The 21,891-nt window shown below is 38.8% G+C and overlaps 1 protein-coding gene across 1 annotated transcript in view; it reads right to left on the reverse strand.

Annotated features, from left to right (window-relative positions):
- EVC2 (EvC ciliary complex subunit 2) overlaps positions 1 to 21,891 on the reverse strand; it is a 76,509-nt gene that overhangs the window by 16,209 nt on the left and 38,409 nt on the right. The window contains exons 11-16 of the mRNA XM_075709590.1: positions 19,763 to 20,002; positions 17,464 to 17,639; positions 12,409 to 12,568; positions 10,661 to 11,125; positions 7,427 to 7,627; positions 6,012 to 6,134 (exon numbers count right to left, since the gene is read on the reverse strand). Of these exons, the coding sequence (XP_075565705.1) occupies positions 6,012 to 6,134; positions 7,427 to 7,627; positions 10,661 to 11,125; positions 12,409 to 12,568; positions 17,464 to 17,639; positions 19,763 to 20,002 (1,365 nt within the window). The remainder of the gene's footprint in view (positions 1 to 6,011; positions 6,135 to 7,426; positions 7,628 to 10,660; positions 11,126 to 12,408; positions 12,569 to 17,463; positions 17,640 to 19,762; positions 20,003 to 21,891) is intronic.

The raw sequence follows: 21,891 nt of genomic DNA on the forward strand, positions 1-21,891 counted from the left end.
GGCACCTGGCATCCAGCCAAGGTCAACCCACCACAGAGCCAGTGACATAAGACTAAGGCCTAGAAGCAAGACTATTCCACACCTCAGTGTCAAGGCAAACATTTAAAACAAAAATAAAGAAAAAAAGTCTTTCTTCAAAAGCCTGTGCACAAGACTAATTTCTCAAATAAGACTCAAGTTTTTGTTCTGAAAGGCACACTTATACTACTGATCACTGTGACACAAGACAATGTTCTCAAAAGCAATTAACAATTTTCAGAGCTGTATTGTCCGACTGTCCAATTTTTTAAGGTTTCAGTTGTGAAGTTTCCATTGACTTGCGCTCACTCCTCTTTTCAGAGGTAAAAGTTGTTGTATTCTTAGGTGATTCTTAAAGAGAGGATGGAATGGAAGCGAGTCCCTAACAGTAAACCCAACATGTTAACAAATACCAGAAGAAATAGCTTCTGAAGGAATGCAAGGAATTTATATCCAATTCGGCCAGCCACTTAATACTTCGCTAACAACAGCTACTATCTAGCAAGGTGTTCAGGAAGACGCATCACTACAGCAGGTATCACTTTAAGGGGCAATTCATATTAGAAATTAACCAGGTTGGACAACAAATGCCACAAGTCACCTTTCAAAACTTGGGCAAAGTTGAGTTTTGCATTTACTTAAATGCAGGAAAATGAAGATGGATGAGAACCACCAATGCTTTTGTCGCAAGACTAAATAATTTATATTATTATTTTCATTACAATATTCCTTACAATTCATTACAATACAGCTATTCAAGGAATGAAAAAAAAAAATTCAAGCAGACCTACCTGACTAGAAGTAAACAGATCCATTTTCAAAAGAACTAATGTTTTAGAGTCTATGTGATGCTCCCTATTCAATGTATTAGGGCAGCTTCTTAACTAACAGAATTATAACACTACTAGCTTGAATGAATTATGACAACATACACACACTGAGGAGATGGTCCATTGGACAGGCTGGATGGATGGGCTGAGGCCAACTGTATGAGATTCAACAAGACCAAGTGCCAGGTCCTGCACTTCGGTCACAACAACCCCATGCAACGCTACAGGCTTGGGGAACAGTGGCTGGGAAGCTGCATGGCCGAAAAGGACCTGGGGGTGCTGGTCGACAGCCAGCTGAACATGAGCCAGGTGGCCAAGGAGGCCAACAGCATCTTGGCTTGTATCAGGAATAGTGTGGCCAGCATCAGCAGGGAGGTGATTGTCCCACTGTACTCAGCACTGGTGAGGCTGCACCTGGAATACTGTGTTCAGTTTTGGGCTACAAGAAAGACCTTGAGGTGCTGGAGCGTGTCCAGAGAAGGGCAACGAAGCTGGTGAAGGGTCTGGGGCACAGGCCTTATGAGGAGCGGCTGAGGGAACTGGGGTTGTTTAGCCTGGAGAAGAGGAGGCTGAGGGGAGACCTTATCGCTCTCTACAACTACCCGAAAGGAGGTTGTAGTGAGGTGGGTATTGGGCTCTTCTCCCAAGTAGCTAGCGACAGGACAAGAGGAAATGGGCTCAAGCTGTGCCAGGGGAGGTTTAGATTGGATATTAGGAAAAATTTCTTCACAGAAAGGGTAGCCAAGCATTGGAACAGGCTGCCCAGAGAGGTGGTGGAGTCCCCATCCCTGGAAGTGTTCAAAAAACGGGCAGACGTGGCACTTTGGGACATGGTTTAGTGGGCATGGTGGTGTTGGGTTGATGATTGGACTCATGATCTTAGAGATCCTTTCCAACCTTAATGATTCCTAGTTGTTACTTTCATTATAAATGATCCAGCCACCAAGCCAGGAAACATGAAATTCATTATTACTCTACCCTTAATTGGTTTAGTTTGGACTTGGTAATGTTAGGTTAATGGTTAGACTGGAAGATCTTAAAGGTCTTTTCCAATCTAAATGATTCTATGATCTTTTCTTCCAGCTTCTATTCACACATCTAAGATACTGGCTGCCAGAATACACACATTCTTACAATATCTCAAAAAAGGGGAAAATACATGCTTGAGGTATGTGGGTTTTTTTTATAAGACACAAAATTAGTAATATCTGAAGGCTGCCTTTGTGGTTTAGGAACAGAATGTGCTATAAACTTTTAAAAATGCAGATAAAAAAATTACACAGAAATGTTTTGACAGGTGTGTGCACACAATTTAAAGTTTGCTTCTTCCTTCACAGGAGGCTCAGTTTCAGACACAACGATTTTAAATGAATTATACATATATGAAATCTGGGGATGAATGAATAATGAATATATGAATGAGTAAATGCCTGATCACCTTTAGTGTAAGCTTGAACCCATTAAAATGAATAATGAATAAGGATGGAAATGCAGTTTGACAACTCAAGTTCACTTATAAGGAGACACAAGAACGTATATTTTAATTGCAGCTGAATTCAAAGGCAAAAGAGATGACACTGATCATCAACACACTTATAACTTTGTCAACCACTTCAAAAAACAGGATGTTTATATTTTTTCAGTATATTCCATGAATCATAAGATTTATGGTCCAAACTGCAAACCCAGATACTATTTGCATATTACAAAGTGCGAAGCCATACATTAAGCATGCCCAAATACATGGGAATGATGTTCAGCTTTATCATTCAGCATCTATTCAACATTATACAGTAAATTAATGGCTCTTAACCAAACAAAATGTTGCATTGCCCAACTGGTACTACTATCCACCCCTAGCCACCTAAGTTTCTTTCTGTCTCTTGTCAGCTCTGAAATCACAGCACTGCAAACAGAAATACATCCGTGAAAACCAAAGCTTGAAAGTAGACCTGACTTCAGTGTGACATAGAAGGTGATTTCAGTAGAAGCTGGATCAAATATTGATTACAAACTAAATTATAAACTAGTTATAAACTAATATCCCCTGGCCATTCTTGAAGCCTTTTATCATACCAAACAGAAGACTGCTTGACATTGTACTATTTGACATAATATTATCAGAGTGTCAAACTGCTTTGGTTATGATGAATCAGCTCCCGTAGATCTGGAGATTTGCTGCTGATTGAACCTGAAACATCCAAACTACACAAAAAAATGCCAATGCCGTAAATGCACTATGCTTAGTCCATTGCTTGAAAGCGCTGACTTCTGAATTCCACATGTAAGTTCAGACTAATTACTAGTGTTGTCTCAGTCCTAAATACTACAAATAAAGGGAATAATCTGAAAACATACTTGATTACCTGCAACCCCAAAGACACTTCTCATGCAAGTCTTACTATTGGGTCATTTAAGCCCAGCTGGGAAAATAGCCTAAAGAATGCCAGTATTTTTACCAGTGTGTTTCTTCTGAGATAGGCAACTGCTATTTCAGAAAGGAACAGATACTTCCTCATGCACAAGACAGCTCAAAACAGCTACGAAACACAAAAGAAGTAGATACAGCCTGCTTTTGAAGATTTTCACGGCAAGGTCAATGATACTTTCAGGTGCTCCAAGACTAGGCTTCTAGCTTCTTGCTGTGGCCTCCCAGCTCACTACCTCTTGTCTGAGTTGTTCTTCTGTCATACCTGTTTCACAGTATTACAAAATGCATCCTGCTGCTGCTTTCATAAGCATTAGCTGGAAAACATTTTACAGCCATCCTGTAGCAAGACAGAACCCACGATACCGTGTGAAGTTTGCAGGAGAACAGCAGCAGTGAAGGCAGAAATACAGCAGAGGTGTATTGCTCTGTCATCCTTTTTCTCTGCCTTGAATTGGTTGTGCAACTTCAGATGGTTAATTTTGAGTTAGATGATAAAAGTGTTCACATTAATGCAAAATTTAGAAGCGTAAGATTCAACCAATTGCAACAGCCAAAAGAAAGAAATTCGACTTCTGCGATCAGCATAAGGCTTATTGCTATATTTATGTGTCCTAACGATAATGTGAGAACTAATGATTTTCCTTAACAATAGTTTAGCTTCCTTACTGAGAAACATCCAAAGCATTTGGCTTTTTCTAACTAACATGCAGCCACGCAATTAGAACAACAGGTATCCCAGATGGGATATATAAAACTGAAACAATGAGGCTTAGAGAAGCTAACTTTCCAATTTTAAAACAAGATTCTAGCAAAAAAGTAAGGCAATAGTCATACCAAACAAGTATTCAGTACTTTTTGTAACATAAGAGCTTAGCCCATACTTGGTTGTAAAAAAAAAAAAAAAAAAAATCTAAATTTTGGAGGTCACGGCATTAAGTATTGCAGCCAAAAAATCTAAATTTTTGAGGTCAGGGCATTCGGTATGGCAGCCAAAAACTTAAATGCCTCCATTAAAGGTTTGGGTCATTCTGGGACCAGAATTATTAAATTATTAAAGAGTGCCAGAACACACTTCCATACTTGTTGCATTCTTGCCCAAGCACCTGCTCTCACTTTCAAAGACTCTGTGCTGGACATGTGCTTTTATCATCTGCAACCAATACTAACAATATGTTGCTCTCACATAAAAGTGAAATTATTTCTGAATAAACATGCTGACACAGTATTTTTCTTTCCTCAGAATACAAGTATAAAAAACATAGGAAAGAGGTGTAAAACCAGAATTTTGTCCAAATTGGTACTAACATTGATATTGCAATAATTTGTGAAACTGTTTTTATCTATCAATTTTAACTACCAATGGCACCTGCTTGCTCTGCATAGTTCTTACAGCTGAGCACCACCTATGTCTAACACAGTTATCACTGCAAAGTTCCTCTGATACACAAAAGTAGTATTACCCATATTTTACAAGTGGGAAAGAGAAGGAGAGAAAGGTTAAGGAACACGAACAAGACCTCATGGAACATCTGCTGGCAGAGAAAGAAAAAGCCGCCAAAATCTCATATTGGCATTGACTCCACTCATTCCTTAAGGATTAACTTTAGACTGGGGCTGTGAGCCTTTAAGGGATACCAACCAGAATCAACGCTCCCTTTCAATAAGCTCTGTACAAATAAACTCAGCCCCTACCCAAGAAATGTTTGGATCTAAGAACACATTTCTGGGTTTTCAGTAGTGTTAGGAGAGTTCCAAGAACTTAATATTGCTCAACTGAAGTATGCAGTGAAACACCTTTCAGCAGCATGTGCTCGTAGCCCAGAAAGCCAACCGTATCCTGGGCTGCATCAAAAGCAGCGTGGCCAGCAGGTCGAGGGAGGGGATTCTGCCCCTCTGCTCTGCTCTGGTGAGACCCCACCTGCAGTACTGCGTCCAGCTCTGGGGCCCTCAGCACAAGAAGGACATGGGCCACCAAAATGATCCGAGGGCTGGAGCACCTCTCCTATGAGGCCAGGCTGAGAGAGTTGGGGTTGTTCAGCCTGGAGAAGAGAAGGCTGCGAGGAGACCTTATTGTGGCCTTTCAGTACTTAAAGGGGGCCTACAGGAAAGATGGGGACAATCTTTTTAGCAAGGTCTGTTGTGACAGGACAAGGAATAATGGATTTAAACTCAAGAAGAATAGATTTAGACTAGACATTAGAAAGAAGTTTTTTACAATGAGGGTGGTCAAGCACTGGAACAGGTTGCCCAGAGAGGTGGTGGAGGCCCCATCCCTGGCAACATTCAAGGTCAGGTTGGACGGGGCTCTGAGCAACCTGATCTGGTTAAAGCTGTCCCTGCTCACTGCAGGGGATTGGGCTAGATGACCTCTAAAGGTCCCTTCCAACCCAAAACATTCTATGATTCTATGTTTTGAAAGCTTCACTAAGAAAACCACAGGATCTAGGGGAGTCTTGCAATCATGTATACGCCAAGCCCCAGAACCACCGGAAGAAAAAAGGGTGAGACATGAAATCAGATCTGTAACTAAGGTGCAAAAATTAAAACAAAGCCAAAACTACTAAGCTTGAAATACAACATCTTGACAAATGCAGGCAAGAGTAGAGATGCATCATGCTACCACACCTCACGGCTTTTTTATCTGGTTCTTATTCACACTGATAGAAAACTGTCATTCTTTAATTACTAAAGATCTAGGTTTCGAGCTCAGTACAGAAAAAGTTTGCACTTACCTTATTCAAATTTTCATCTTTCACCAAGTCTTCATAAATGAAAATTTTGTCCTGTAAAGATTTCTTCAGAATATCTATCTTATTTCTATTCCTGGATCCTGTTTTTTTCATTTTAGAATGCTGCTGTAAGAAGATGAGCACCAAATGCTTTATTTGTAAGAGGTATACGAGGATGCTAACGTTAAAGATTATTACTTGCTATTATTGGCATATCCGCAAATTCATGAAACACTTGGCAAGGATGACTTTCACTGAGAAAAATATTTCTGAAATGAAGGTGATGGCTATTGATTCAGAAGATTCCTTTCAGACATTCAGACGAAGTTGGAAATTTTGGTTTTAATTTCTTTCAAGCAGAATTATATAGTCATCCTTTCCATGAAAACTGGTTTTAAACAAGCTTTAGCAGTGACAATAAGAGAAGATTTTAACTGATTTTTTGTATCCTCAGTATGGTTAAAAATGAACAAAGAATATTAATTTAAGAACGACATTGTTTTCAAGACACAGTATATGAATCACAAATGAACCATGATAGTATTAAGGGGCACCGTTCCATGTAATCAAATTATTCTTGACCTTTATATTTCTTTACAAGAATATCAACTAAGTACAATGTACTCTTGGGGAAATGATAACATCTGTTCAACTGCAAGGCTTTGCAAAGTCATTTCCCTTCTTTAGTACTTTGGAAATTATTAAGGTTTTGAACTAGGCTAATTCCTAGTACAATTAACCCAAGTTAGTTTACACATTTAGAAAACATAACTGAACAAAAACAAAGCAAGGGAACGTCCTCCTTTTCATGATGGTATTAGACACAATTCATAGAGGAAACACTTTTTTCCCTCCTATTTAAGAATTGAAAATAATTTATGATTCCACAGGTTTTACATTTTACTGAATGAATGAATACCCCTCACCCATTTCCTACACGGACAAGTCAGTGTAGGACATTCCCCTAAAAAACCTCCTTAAATCTATCCTTGATTTAGTGCCAAATTTAGTACTGTGTAGGGGCTGCCAGAGAAACCTCAGTTTGAGCTGTAAAGGACCCAACTTGTGCTTGACATTCAGATCCAGGCTCAGCACTCCTCCAACTTGCGGCATTTCAGGTGACTCTCCTCAGAGACGCAGCCCCTTTTGGCCACCCACCTGCTTATTTATACCTATGCCGCCATCTTGGGAAAGCTAGAGGACATGCAAGGAGCAGAAACACTTGGGTGTATGTGAATTAAATATTTATCCAGCTGTTATCCCAAACAATTATCTTTAAGGTCCACTGATCCACGGATCAGTGCAGCGCTGTCACACCTATGGAGAAGCTATGGACCCACACCTGCAGCAGAAGCCAACCTCCAGATACACCCATGAACCCCTTGCACATCCCCACACTGATCCCACGTCATTCCCACCTGTTTATTGGTCGCTGCTAAGTTCTGATCGGCTTTTAGCAGTTCTGTGTTCCTCCTCTCCATCTCGAAAGCCTGAATCAAGGTTCTTGCTCTTATCTTGGGCCAAGCCAAGCTGCTGTCCACCTGAGAGAAGCAGTAGTGCAGCTCTTGCCTCATTCTAAACAATTCCTCTTCTGATAGTGAGAGGGGTAAACTTAGAAGCTGTCTGTTAAAAAAACAAAAGCCACTTGCTGTTCAGCAATATAGGCAATTTTACATAAAATGTCATGTAAAGTATTTGTGTGCCTGTCTCTTACAATGATCATCCTTTTTCTGTCTTATTCATACACCAGTTAACGATTCCACACATAGGACTGAGCTGCTCAACATGTTCAAAATGTCCTTGAGGATACTTTAAATTCTGCATACAGAATTTCCTGGAATGTAAAACTTCATTTTCAAGGGGAAACAGTTTTTGAATATTTAAAAAGTAAATAAATAATTTTTAGCACATTTTCGATGCACAGAATCCTTCCACCTCTTCAGACAATACAAACTGAACTTAGGGCTGAAACTGAGATAAAAGCTTCCCGTAAAGCCTCCCTGTGCTGTTTCCCAGCACTTAGCAGTCACAGCCGCTGAAAGGGGAAAAAGACAAAAAAAAAAAAAGTATCTCTTTATAATAAACTCATATATGTCATCCCTCCCACCACCAAGTCACAAGGGTTCCACCTGTTCTTTGTAAAAAAGCTTTTAGCAGTCTGAACAACACAGAATATATTTTAGCAGCAATCTGAATCACTCAAAGTTCCCATTTTGTAGCAGAAAGGTTCTCACCACAGAAGTCTGATCCTCAGGTCAAGCTTAAACTGACTTAAAAGTAAAGCATGATAAAGTCTAAATTAACCCTCCAGTTGTGACTAATCTTAGACTACCTTCACCATCTTATCTTGAGACTGAAATATTTCCTTAAGAGTATTTCATAAAAAACAGCATAATTTTTTGTTTGGAAATTTTCTCTATTTCCCAAAAAATGTTTGTAGTTAAAGCATGAACAGTGTATTTTTAAAAAAGTAGTTTTCTTTTAAAAATATATTATACTGTATGTTCCATTAGGACTGATGCTTTTATTCAGTTTATCACAGGCCTAATCCACTTCATCATTTCACTAAAATATTTCTGAGTTTAGAAATCCTTATTGCTGTTTACTGATGCAGCAAAGTACAGCTAAATCCTAAATTAAAACATTTTTAATGCATAAAAGTTTTTCTCTTTGAAAAATTACTTACTTCAAGGCAATATATTACTCCAAGCAAGCATTTACAGTATACTTAACCATTTCTCATGTTGTCTTATACTTTCAGAAGAAAATCCATACTATATATCCATATATATATACAGACAGAGATATAAAAGAAAATACAGCAAATCATAGTTTTGTCATGTCCATGTTTAAAAAGGACTTTAAGCATTAACGATCTTCATAAATATTTTGGACTAACTCAGTCTCTTTGATAAGCAACAAAAATGAAAAGCTATCATTCAAAATAATTCTTTGTGAAAACTAGATAGCAAATGAGAACATAAACATGAGAGCTGGCATCTGTCACGGAAATATCAAAATTGACAGACAGTGGACTGAACATAAAGGCAGTGAAAGATTTTAAGGGGCTTTTAATAGAACAGTTGTGCAAATGCTGCATTTTTTGTATGTATTTTCCAGTATTTTATTGGAAAAAACAAACAGCTTACTGTTGCTGTAAATAAAGATAGCATTTAGCAAATATAACAGGCGACACCGCAGGCTGGAACACAATTATCATGGAATCGGAAGTTAGAAATACGAAAGACCTGCTGGGTCATACAATCTACTTCCCTGCTTGTGCAGGTCTGCTCACAGCAATATAAATAAGAGATAATAAGACAAGCTAGAAAATACATTGAAATGGCTTATAGAAAAGTATTTTAAATGCTTTATAAAATACAAAAGCCTTGAAATTAGAATGAAAACAAGATAAATAGTTCTGGGTTTTTTTTTTTTTAAACAAAGCAAACATGCAATGGGCAAGGTTTCTCTTAATCTTTCTTTTACATGGTTTGACACTGCAGCAGACAAACTTACAAAGATGCTGTCTGGACAAAACCGTCCATGCAGATCTGTTTTTCTTTAAAGAAGAGGTATGAAGGAGAAACCTTAACTAATGCCTTTTTTTTTTTTTTTTTTCCCTTCTGTTCAATTTCTCATGCCCAGTACGTTTGCTCCAGGGGCAGACAGCCTAATATAGGTTTGCCTGTTCCAATTGCTTCCCCTAAAGCTGCAGTTTTGACAGAAGACTATTTTTTCATGTTCCCATGTCTCTAACAATGTCTGTTATTAAATAGACATTGTATAGGAAATGTAGTAGTGTAAATATTCAGGCAGTACAACAACTAGTCATAAATGTACTTGGAAGCTAAGAAGAAATGCTAACAAATAGTGCAAATCTCTCAGGGACCTTGTTACCCAGTCTGAGAGGCACCACGCACATCGACTCTCGGCTGCAGCCGTGGTCTGTCCCTGAGCAAGGTCTCCCAGCGGTGGGTGGTAAGGCCACCACTCGCTTTCCACCTCCCCAGGGTCACATCATAGCAGGCAGCGATGGCCAAGATGCGTGCCTGGGGCCAGCAAACCTCTCTGCAAAATCGCCCATGCCACAACACCTCCTCCGGCTGAGGGCTCGATGCCAGGGGCACTTTGTCAGCAGGCTAGATCAGCCAAGCCTGATGCGTGGAGCCCATGAGCTAGAGAGGTACGCTACTGTGTTGTGTAGTTATGAAATATAGGGAAATACTGTGGCAGAGCTTAAAATGAGCACCCAATGAGTAAGCCTTGACTTGTGGCTGGAAGGAATGTATCAAAATTGAACGTAGGGCTAATTAGGCCTGACATACTAAATGACATATCCAAAGTGCTAGACCTCTGAGAACAGACTGAGAAGAATAATGAAAGATGCGCAAGTGAAACCTGACACGGAGTGAACAGAAGTATAAAAACACCCCACCTTTTTGGTTTCAAAATGGCCATTTCCCGGGATTTCCACTGCAGCACCAGGAGTGCCAGCTCACCCGCTGGCGCTGCAGGGACTAAGCACTTGTGAAAAATCCATTCCCGAGTGCACAACAGAGAACTGATCATTAGGAATTATACCCAGGCAGGTGTGAAAACTCTTAGTTCATCTCTATTTGGAAGAATAACTAAGAAAAGGGTAGAGATACTTGCATGAATACTGATTGTTCCCAGCTCCTTAATTTTTTTTGTTCCAAAAGACTCATTTCCAGTTCTTGGCTCAGCTTCTGCCTGGTGAGCTGAAGCAGTTCTTCAGCGGCTGTGCTCCTGTCATGCTCTTCCCTTTCAAGCTGTTCATGTTTAACAGCCATCTCTTTTTTATGCTCCTCCACAGCTTCCAGCAGGAACGTCTTTGGCACACTGAGCTTTACCAGTTCTTGCACAAATACTCCATACTGAACACGTTTAAGCTCTTCAACAGTTTTCTCTGTTAGACTAAATAGAAGTTCTTTCAGCTCTTCGCTGGCCTCATTGTCAAGCTTTTCAGTAAGTTCTTCAAATTCAATGGTGTGATCACTCAGAAGATTCCTCCAGTGGCTCAGGTAGTGAGTGACCTCCTTAGTAGTTTTGAAGGGGTCTCCAAGTGACAGCTGCTCCTTCCGATGCTCTTTCTGCTGATTCATTTGCCAAAAGAAGGAACAAGGTTAAGAGAAGGAACATGTCAAATTCTAGCTCTTTAAATATGTATTTCGTAGCAACGCCAGATTTCATACTTTCGTCTTTCAGTGTTCTCAAAACTGCTTTTCAGTGTCCAGAGACTTACCTAGCCCTCAACATGATGGCTTTGTGTGCATCTAGCAGGCCTGAGATAATTCAGATTACTGTTAGATAGAAGGGCTAACACAAGCCTGCAGTAATTTGGTTTGTTGCTAGATACAAGGGCTAAAACCTAAACAAATGCATGATCTTGTGGTTTGACATAATCCCAACTGGCCGAACTGTAAAGATCTGGCAGCATTCCAGAAGTGAATCTGGATCAAATACCAAGGAAGAAGAAAAAGAAGAAAAAAAAAAAAGAGAGAGGAAAAAAAAGGTTCGTTTGTTTTTTTAATTTTATTTTCCCCATCTTACAGCATGCAGCAATTTCATTGGAAAGCTAAACCAAAGCTACTTATACTGAGAATAAATACAACAAATGAAGTCTCCATCATTATACCTGGTGTCTCTTCTTGCACTGGTATTTGTTGAAGAGCAGAAAACACTGAAATACATATTCCCGCAAAAAGTAAAATTAATCTTGCCTAACTTTGGTCATCTAAAGACATATCACCTAATCTAAGAGAGTTTTTTCTACATCCTTTAGACAGAGAAAGACCTTTGGATAACAGCTCCCTTCTACTTATCTCATATAACCTGCAAGTCATCTTCCATTATGAAATGATTTGGAGCTCTTTGAGTTAGCCTTGATTTTTAGATGGCTGAGGTTAGGTGACATGAGTCCTACCACAAGCAGTCACAGGTACAGCATCTTCTAGATTTGAAGCTGAATTTTAACTATGCTGTAGAAGTCATTCAAGTTACACATAGCCAGGAAACCCATAGAAAACGACTGTCACAGATCTGTGCCATCTCCCTCGCCGACTCCAGAACCTCAGCTGGCTTTTGCCTTGCCTGCTCATTACAGAGGCTTGTCATAACACCCTTGGACAGGTTAAAGTAGAGGGGCTTCACAAGTTTCTCCAGTTATATTGCAGGCTTTTCTAAAAGAACAGCTATTAATTACTGCATAATTAATACAGCATATGGCAGTACACAGCTAAAAACAACAGACACTTGTTTTCATCCATGCTCCGGGCAGTGTTGACCCCTGTCCTAAGAACTACACTTTATTTTTCAATTCATTCAATTTTTAATTCATGATAAGCCCTGTGAAAATAAATATACTGAAAATAATTACCTTTTGTAGCATTTCCCGCCTTCGCTTGGTAATGAGTTTCTGGTGAAGCTTTTGCTTTTCTTGTTTTAAATCATGATCGAATTTCTGTTTAATGGAATTAATTTCAGCCTCAGCTCGGTCCAGCAGCACTCCCAAATGACTTTCAGGTAGATGACCTGCCCTGTAATAACAGTGTTTGAAGCCTGTTATCCCAAATTCTTAAGAGCAAAAGGCTATTTGAGGCAATTAAGACCATAATAACGCTCAACAAAGTAGACACACAGAATGATCTTTGTTTCTTAGCAGTGATACCTGGGGGGATCAAACAAGCAAGTGAATAACAGAAAGATAATCACAGAGATGAGTGTAGAATTGGGGCAGTTTGTGAAGGCAGAGTGAAGGTGTTTGAAGAAGGAACAGGAAGAAGGAATGGAAGGCAAATGCAAAACCAACCACATATCATTTAGTAATGTAAGTGAAATTCAAATGAGACATTTTAAACCTTATATATTATTCATAGTATTTACATTTTTCATTTAATGCCCCTGGAATGCAATTCTAGATGTCTATTATAACTCCTTCTCCTCAGTAGAAACAATTTTCTGTTTAAAGGATGTAATCTAATCAAGTAAAAAACATTAAAAATTATTTTAAAGATACAAAGCAATCATATCCATGAAAAGATTTCTATCCAGATTTCCTATTATCTTTACACCATCAGAAAAATCATAAAGATTTCAGACTAATAGTGAAACGCAATGATCTAACAGAGTAAATTCTCAGTCTTAAGTACACAGTGCTTTCAAATGGGACTTTAAGACTATGGTCTACCTCCAGATGCTACAGTAAATTCAAAGAGTAAGCAAGATCCCAACCATACCTGCAACTGTTAGAAAAACCTCCTTCTCCACAAACTCAAATTGAATTTCAAAAATTACCTGCTATTATATTTACACCAGAAATTCCCCAAATCTTTCTCAGACAACAGAAGAATAAAAGAAAATCTTAATTCACACCAGGCTGTTGGACATTTGTGAGCTGTAGTTTCTAATATGAAACATAGTGGACTTCCAAAATGCAGGGTTGAAAAGGTCAATGTGGAACTTTGCACAGAAAGCACCAATTCCTGACCTGAACCTGGATGTTGTCCAAACACTTTCTCGCTGCAATAAAGACAGATGTGCTGGAACCATCCAGCAAATGAAAGATACAGGAAAACCCATGCAACACAGATGATATATACCTACCTATTCTTAGGATGGAGGGAAGGAAAAAAAAAAAAGAAAGAAAGAAAAGAAAAAACAAAAAAAAGAGTTTACATTATTTCAGTTTCAGGTTGATGATTTATTTAGACATCCAATATATCCACAGCTCAAACTGAAGGTGATGCAGTATTGTAAAACCTATCTATTTATTTATTTGCAATCTACTTATTTAGAAATCCCAGATAACAAAAATAATGGGCAAAACACCTACCACCACAGAAGTATAGTGGAGTTTATGTGGTAACTTAGATTTATCAGTATTACAGTAATTCCTAGGAGGCTCAATCCTGGCAAGAGAACTTAATTTCTAGTTTTGTATAAATACAGTATAAAAACAATTACAGTATTAGAATTCCCAAAGGACTCTGAACTGAAACACAAAATAAAAGGAGAGGGGAAAGATAATGAGACAGCACAGACTGTATGATAAACTGCTTGATCTCAGCATACCAGACATCTAATCACTGAAGAAATGTGCAGGCACATGTTTAATGTCTTTGAACAAGGAGAATTTTAATGAAGGAGAATACTGCAGAAACAGTAACAAGGGTGTTTACAGGGAGATCCTCCTAAATGCAGCAAGTGCCACAGAAGGAACAGAGGTGAAGCATGTGGCCAACAGCAGCAGTATCATAGGTCAATCAGAGGCAGACCTTCACTTCTCTGTACCGAATGAAAGCCAACAAAATTAGGAGAAAGTGCAAAGTCAGGGCAGTATGAAATACTAACCACTATCTAAGTAATGCTGGACCTCAGCAAAGGAAGATGTGAAAGCTAGAGAAGGCACGAGAGCATCACTAAAACATAAGGGAGATAGAAATGAAGCAGAAAAGTTGTACCAGCCTGGATGTACACAGAGGCTGAACCACAACACTATACAGAGACTATACAGAGAGAACGTGCAAGATGGTGCCCGTGTTACTCTGCTTCAGCTACTTCAGGATTTCACCTGCTGAACTGGCTTCTTGCCGGTGCCCAGATCAAAATTTAGGTAAATAATTCAGAGCAATAAATGCTCTACATAGCAAAGTGCTACAAGCAGAAAAAGTTTTAAGAGATTATTAGAAAACTTTATACTAATGTATTACTGCTGGAGGCATTCACTTTCCAACAGCAACTCACTGAAAGGTCCAGCAGGACACTGTGCAGAAGATTACTTTGCTTATAACAAGGTCCATATAAATCGAGATTATTCAGAAGAGTAAGTAAGAGACCAATATGAAATGTTTTGCTTTGAGCTTTTATGTCAAAGATAATTAATTGCCTGCTTTAAAAACACAGTTCACAAGAAATGCTTGAGGTCTTATAAAAATCAAAATTTTGGGAGAAATTTATAAAGGAGCTTGAGTTGTTCATACCTATTGAGTCAGCAGAACTGGATTCAGTTTTTAAGAGACCAAAGAAGGAAGGAAACTTCTTGTGAATGAGCAGATACTGGCAAAAGAACGATGCAACATGTTACAGCTGCTGTAGTTCAAAAATGTCAAGAACCTCATGCCTCTGGGGACAGCTGGAACAACCCAGGATAAATGCTGCCTCAAGTATCACCATCCTGCCCACTTACTCTTTAAGGGAAAGCACAAAAAGCCTAGCTTGACATCCCTGAAATCTATCATTACGGATTATATTTTAAAACTTGCTTTCCTGCCTTCTGGCACTGCAGTCCATGGACTTGATTTCCAAAGGCACTGAGTACCCACAGCCAGTCCTGACAAACGGGAGATTTTATTTAAATACTATCTTTAGAAAGCCCAGCTTGAACACTGGCTGCTCTATTTCATTTAAAACATTCACAACCCTCCCTAGAATTGGTTCAGTTTTATTTTGCATTTTATAACCTTTATTTCTGGCCACCAGAATCTTTTTCATGTTAATTTGAAATTGTCTTGCTATCTGATAAATTTTAAACATGCTATTAAGCTCCACCTTTAAAAGACCTCTCCTTTCATCATTCATCTGCTGGTTTAGGTATTCCTGAATCTGTTTATCTGTGGTATATCTAACCTACATCTTTTCCCAGTTTCTCTTCTCCACACAAACAGTTCTGCATTTTAAAATTCCATCTGTAAGTTAAGGCATGCTATTAAAGCTGGACACAATACATTAAGACAGACCTGTCTCTATATTTAGACAAGCAGATTCAATGCTAAAGTGAAAAATAAGAGGGTATTATGGATACAAATTTAAAGTACCAGCCATTCAGAGCAGAATTCTCTTGCTGCTCAAATTTTAATGCTCCAATATGTAAATATTCCCCAAATCACTTTATAATTGGAAACTGAAATACAAGCCCACCTAGCATAGATTATAACTTCTTCAGGGTTTATACTAGGATATTTCAGTTGGCCTGTAGAAAAAAAGATGATTAGCAAATAATGTGAAATGACTACATTCTGGAGTTTTATCATCTCAACAGCTAGAGAATTAATAACAACCTAACAGTTTGGCCAACATTTGCCTGAAAGGAATTCCTGCTGCAGCAGGTGTGGGAAGTCAGAAGAAAATAACTAGTTCTAGTGCCAGAAAGTCAGGTGGGATTGCTTCTCTACAAGTGCTGTCTCCAACTATGGACACATTTACTTTGTCTGCAGAGTACTATGACCATTGCATACTCTGAGAAACTGAATAGGGGAGTGCTAGAAAAATTAATTTTTCATCTTGGTAATGATGCTTGTTGGTTTTAGAAGTTTTTGGGTAGGGTTTTTTTTTGGGGGGGGAACATTTTTTGGGATGAGATCCATGAGGTCTTAGATTACTGTTGTGGTTTAACCCCAGCCAGCAACTAAGCACCACACAGCTGCTTGCTCACTCCCCCTACCCGGTGGGATGGGGGAGAGAATCAGAAGAGTAAGAGTGAGGAAACACTCCTGGATTCAGATAAGAACAGTTTAATAATTTAAACAAAATTAAGTAAAATAGTAGTAGTAATAATAACAATATAATAATAACATACAAAGCAAGTGATGTACAACGCAATTGCTCACCACCCGCTGACCGATACCCAGACAGTTCCCGAGCAGCTATCGCTGCTCCCTGGCCAACTCCCCCCAGTTTCTATACTGAGTATGACACCATATGGTATAGAATAGCCCTTTGGGCAGTTTGGGTCAGCTGTCCTGGCTGTGCCCCCTCCCAGTTTCTTGTGCACCTGGCAGAGCGTCAAATGCTGAAAAGTCCTTGACTAGCATAAGCAGTACTTAGCAACAACTAAAACATCAGTGTGTTATCAACATTCTTCTCATCCTAAATCCAAAACACAGCACTATGCCCGCTACTAGGAAGAAAATTAACTCTATCCCAGCAAAACCAGGACAATTACTAATACTACATGTTTTCTCTCTGGTTTTTAGTTGATCTGTTTTGTGACTGTTAGGTGCAATAACACACATTAAACAATGAGTGGAATGTATTTTTTCAGTTTGAGAAGTTCCAGTTGTTCATTGCAATGATTTCAGCCACAGATGCAGTGGTCATAAAGGTGAGAGTTTCTCACAAAGGCTTTTCATATAACCATAACATCTGCGAAAACATCTCAGAACATTTCTCATTCCAAAGAGAAATATTTTTCATGATTCCAAAGAGAGGCATGAACTGATGGAAGGAACTCTCTGTGAAAGATATATCTGAATTGTATTTCCTATGCCAAGACATTTATTTTTGTCTTTGAGCCACACAGCTGCAGATGTTAGCGAAATAAGCAAAGCACCTTTCCTGCTAGGTAACACAGACAAGAAGACTTTTGAAGACTATTCTGTTGTCTTTGCGATAACATAGTCAAATGGCTGCCAAGAAAACGCATTGCGATATTTACCTTTCCATCTTATTAATGAGACTTGATATTTGGGTTGCTGCTACATTTATAACAGCAGAGGCTTGAGAATCCCTTAACTGTATCTTACTTATAAGATACTCTCTGTAAGCAAATCTTCTATTCAGATGATATTTCTTGCTAGCTTGCAAAAAATCCATTAGCTCTTCAATGTCCTCCTACAGGAAAGGATGTGAACAAATACATTTAATTAGAGGTAATGTTAATTTCAGCAAACACCTGTGGGTATCAGGCTAGATTTGGTCATTAACAGGGCAAAGTTAAAAAGCTCTTACAAGTGAAAAACAGTAAGCTTGTATCAACTTAACTCTAATGATCATGTCAAATTATTAGTTATTTCAACAACACAAAATACATAATGTGCTGAGCTTTTGGCCTGAATACCTCAATATTGTGTGTACTCTCCTGAATAGTTAGGGCACTTCCCGCGAGTCCTGAGTTAACAGGTCATTTGATCAGGTACCCACAATTAAATACACATGCAACACTACCAGTATTAATAGAACTGTTCCTGCTTAAAGCTATCCACAGGCTGAAAGGTCTTCCTGAACTGGGACCTGAAGACAGCATGTGTTCAGTAACAGCAGTAAGTGGCATCAGGTCCTCCCCCCCTCCCTTTCTTTTTTCTTTACAATGTATTGTATGGTTAAATAAAGGCTAACATTTTCAAAGGTGTCTAAAATGACTTCAACCCCAAGTCACCCACGTGTCCAGTACAGCATGGGGAAAGCCAAGCCTGCTGCACGCAGGCCGGCTTAGAAGTTCTTGCTTCCAACAGTGGGGAACAGGAAGGTTTTAGGAACCTATAAAAGGGTCTGGTAGAGACCAGAGGGAAGCGCACAATGGTCTATAGCAGACATTCTGCTAGCACCAGATAGCCAAGGCAGGGTCTGATACTTGGGTGACCCACATCTGAGCAGCCAAAACATTGCCAAAACTTCTTTCACTTGCTCTATCTTCTGCTGGCTGCTCAACTGTCTTTCGCACAAGCGCCTGCTGCATCTACATCTGACAGTGGCCCATGTGTGGCTTTTCTGTACTGACATCTGTTTTGACACCTACTTTCCAGATATTGCTTTTTAACCTCCAGGCCCTCAACTTCTAGGACCGCAACAATCATACTCTTCTTCAAGAAGCAGCCAGAAGAACAATTCCCAGAATTTCTGGAATCTAGAACACTAACTTTCAACACAAATGAAGTAAAAAGAAAAACAAAAAAACAAAAAAAAACCCAAAAAACAAACCTTTGAGGAAGCAACTCAAGCTATTCTATTGCAAGAGGCTCAAAATGTAACTGAAAACAAAACTAAAGTCCTGAACATACTTTTCTTCAGCATCCCTGACAGCGTAAGCTAGAGATACTCAACCCCTCAAAGTACAAAACCATAGTACTTCAGACATACCACAATTCCAATAAACTATATAGTTGGACTGGGGGCTCAGTACATCTTCTGAAGCATAGAAAAGCACTTGATGCCTAGGGGAGTTTCGAAATACCTATACAGACAGGCCTCCAAAAGTACTTATCAGTTGTTAGCATCTGATCTGTTGTAGAAAATGCTATTCATAAAATAGATTTAGGGAACCTAACTATTCTCTTGCCTAAGTCCCTTTATTTGCTCTGAAATTACTTTTGAAAATGGTACTCTGGCATTTCTGTACCATGGTGAGGGCCCCATTAACACCAGTGAGGGCAGACCTGGAACCAGAAATTTGCTGCACGAATAGAAATCTGCTCTCAGATCATCCTGTGGGGGAGGTCTTAGGGGCAGAGCTGCACCAACAGAGCTTTCAGGAGCTAAGCAGAGCCCCAAGATGTGCAAATATATCAAAATATTCACTGCAAAACTGAGGATTTATATTACACAATTTCCCACTGCATGGTGTAGACATGTTTTCGAACTTTCTTCTTCTGCATGATACAGGTGAGCCTCTAGTCTTATTTTCCCTTATTAAAGCAGTAAAGTCAAGCTTTAAGCATTTGGGTGCTTCAGAAATATTACCCATGAAAACAAAAGTCAGCACTAAACACATAATGTTGTGGCAAATACATCTAACTCACTGTTGGAGAAAAAGGCTGTGCATATGCATCAATGTACAGTTGTGTAGATGTCCAGATGTTCATAATGATGGCATTATACATTTTAAAATTCTTCCTAAGAAAATTAGTTATAAAAGTGATAACATTTATCCTGAAACATATTTCCTGAAACATTTCTCAAAAGTTACTGTGGGTTTGTATTCTGTAATTAGGTCAGGAATGCAGTTATCATTCTATTACCTGTATTTTAGAGTAATCTTCCACTAACGTTTTAGCTGCTTCCAACTTCATTTCTCCCTTGAAAGCAGCATTTGTTATCTGTGTAAAAAAGATATTATGGAGTTCCTTTCTCTGGGTTACAGCCAGCTGTCTATAAGCCTTTGCAAAATATTCCTCCTGCTTTACCAGAAGGAACCTCTTCAGGCAGTCCTGTTCCAGCCTGTGAAGTCTATCCAGAAGACTTCTGTATTCTACAGCACACTGCAGAGAAGAGAGAAATAAATAAATCTGAAGTTATTTTCAGTATTCAACATATTTTAAAGTATCAGTGCTACTAACTCATACATATTTTATGCATACTCTGATTACTGTCATTTCAGGTTTGAATGAAGGCTAATACTAAATCAGTGTACACCTTCCATGGTTTTCACCTGTTTGGAATGACAGGGGATGTACAGCTGTCAGTCTCTAATCCAGATAACACTTCCAAGGCATAATGAAGTCTTTTTTGAATTAGAAGCATGATTTAAGATAAATTATACAAAACAGCATGAAATTCAACACAAAGACTATGAATGAAATGGATTTCTTCGGTTTCATCAATCCTGAAATCCTATTAAAATTGAATAGGCTTATATAAGTCAGACCAATGAAATAACAATAAGCATACATTTTAAAAACAATATAAATTAGAAAAAAAAATTCTACCACAAATCTCTAAAAGATCTTATTATTGGTGACCTACTTTATCTATTGGTTTCTACAAATTAATCCAAGCACATCATTTCAGAGTTACAACAATGGAGTAGAATTAAATGGCAATTAATTTAAAAGCTTCTTTGCAAGAAATACTTTCTCATAGTTCTCCACTAAGACTTAGATATTCATGGTGTTAATCTCAGATGGCATAAACTCATTACAGAATCAAAACATACATGTCCCACAGAACAAAGAATGCTTCTTATGCCAGCAGAGCTAGCTAACAGTAGCTATGTTGGTCTTGTTCTAAATTTCACGCTATTTATCTGGGGAGAACTGTCCTCTGCATCTCACCCCTCATTCCCAAAAGACACACTGCAGACAGCAAATAATTAATCAAAAAGGCAGGGAATATACATTCTGTGTTTTGGCTGAGAAAGGGAGGAGGTTATTGCTCCAGTTGTTTTTCACTGATGTCTCTTGGACATCAGTACACCTGCTGGCAGGAGCACAAGTGTGGGCCATCTTTAGCACTCCTGGCACATCCTTTGGGACCAGGTTCCACAGAAAGTATAAAAACAGGTCCCTTCACAGACAGGAAAGTGAACAGCAAGACATTAGTATATGATAATGGATCAGGACAAGTATTGGACTGGCATTAATTCTTTGCTTGATTCCTACCATTCAGGATTTCCAATATAAACCAGGCTAAACCAATACCAATGTATTTTGTGCAAAGCCGCTTTGCTGAGAGCGTAGTTAGTGTGAGTTCACATACTGAGTTTCAGTCAGACCCTTCTCTCTGCAAAGGTAGGATTTATCTCAGAGAGGTCTATCTAAGTGTTAGACATCTAGTCTAGGCTCCTTCTATAACCAACAGAAGAAAAAAAAAGACTTCAGCAGAGTACAATTCACCTCATGCTTGAAAATATGTCCACAAGTATCCCTTCCTTGCCATCTCTTATGACTTTATAGCACCTCTAGTTCAGGATGTCATATCCTACAGATATTTGAAAGCTCCCTAGAGTCACAATTTAAAATTCACTTGGAAACATCAAAGAAATTCAACTGGCTTGCTAGCCTTGTGCCACCAACATTCTCCACACAACAACCTGATAAACCAAAGTTCTTCCTGAGATCCTCAACATACTGTAGCACCTTTGATGGTTCACACTCAGCAAAAAACTTTTGTCAAAACTGCAATCATGAACTGTCATAAAAGTCCTTAACAATTACAGGTATATGATATTTAAAAAAAAAAAAAACAAACAACAAACATTTTTATTTGCAAGAAAACAAGCAAACAAAACAGAAGGCAAAAAACTTAAGCACTGTCTACATACAGAGCATACACAAGTACGGAATATACTAGTCTAAGGGATTATACTCCTAAATTTATTTTGTCTCTGTAATTGCAATGAAACAGACAGCTGGAAACTCAGCAGCATCAC

This window comes from Pelecanus crispus, chromosome 4 (genome assembly GCF_030463565.1).
Source record: "Pelecanus crispus isolate bPelCri1 chromosome 4, bPelCri1.pri, whole genome shotgun sequence".
NCBI classification, from domain to species: domain Eukaryota; kingdom Metazoa; phylum Chordata; class Aves; order Pelecaniformes; family Pelecanidae; genus Pelecanus; species Pelecanus crispus.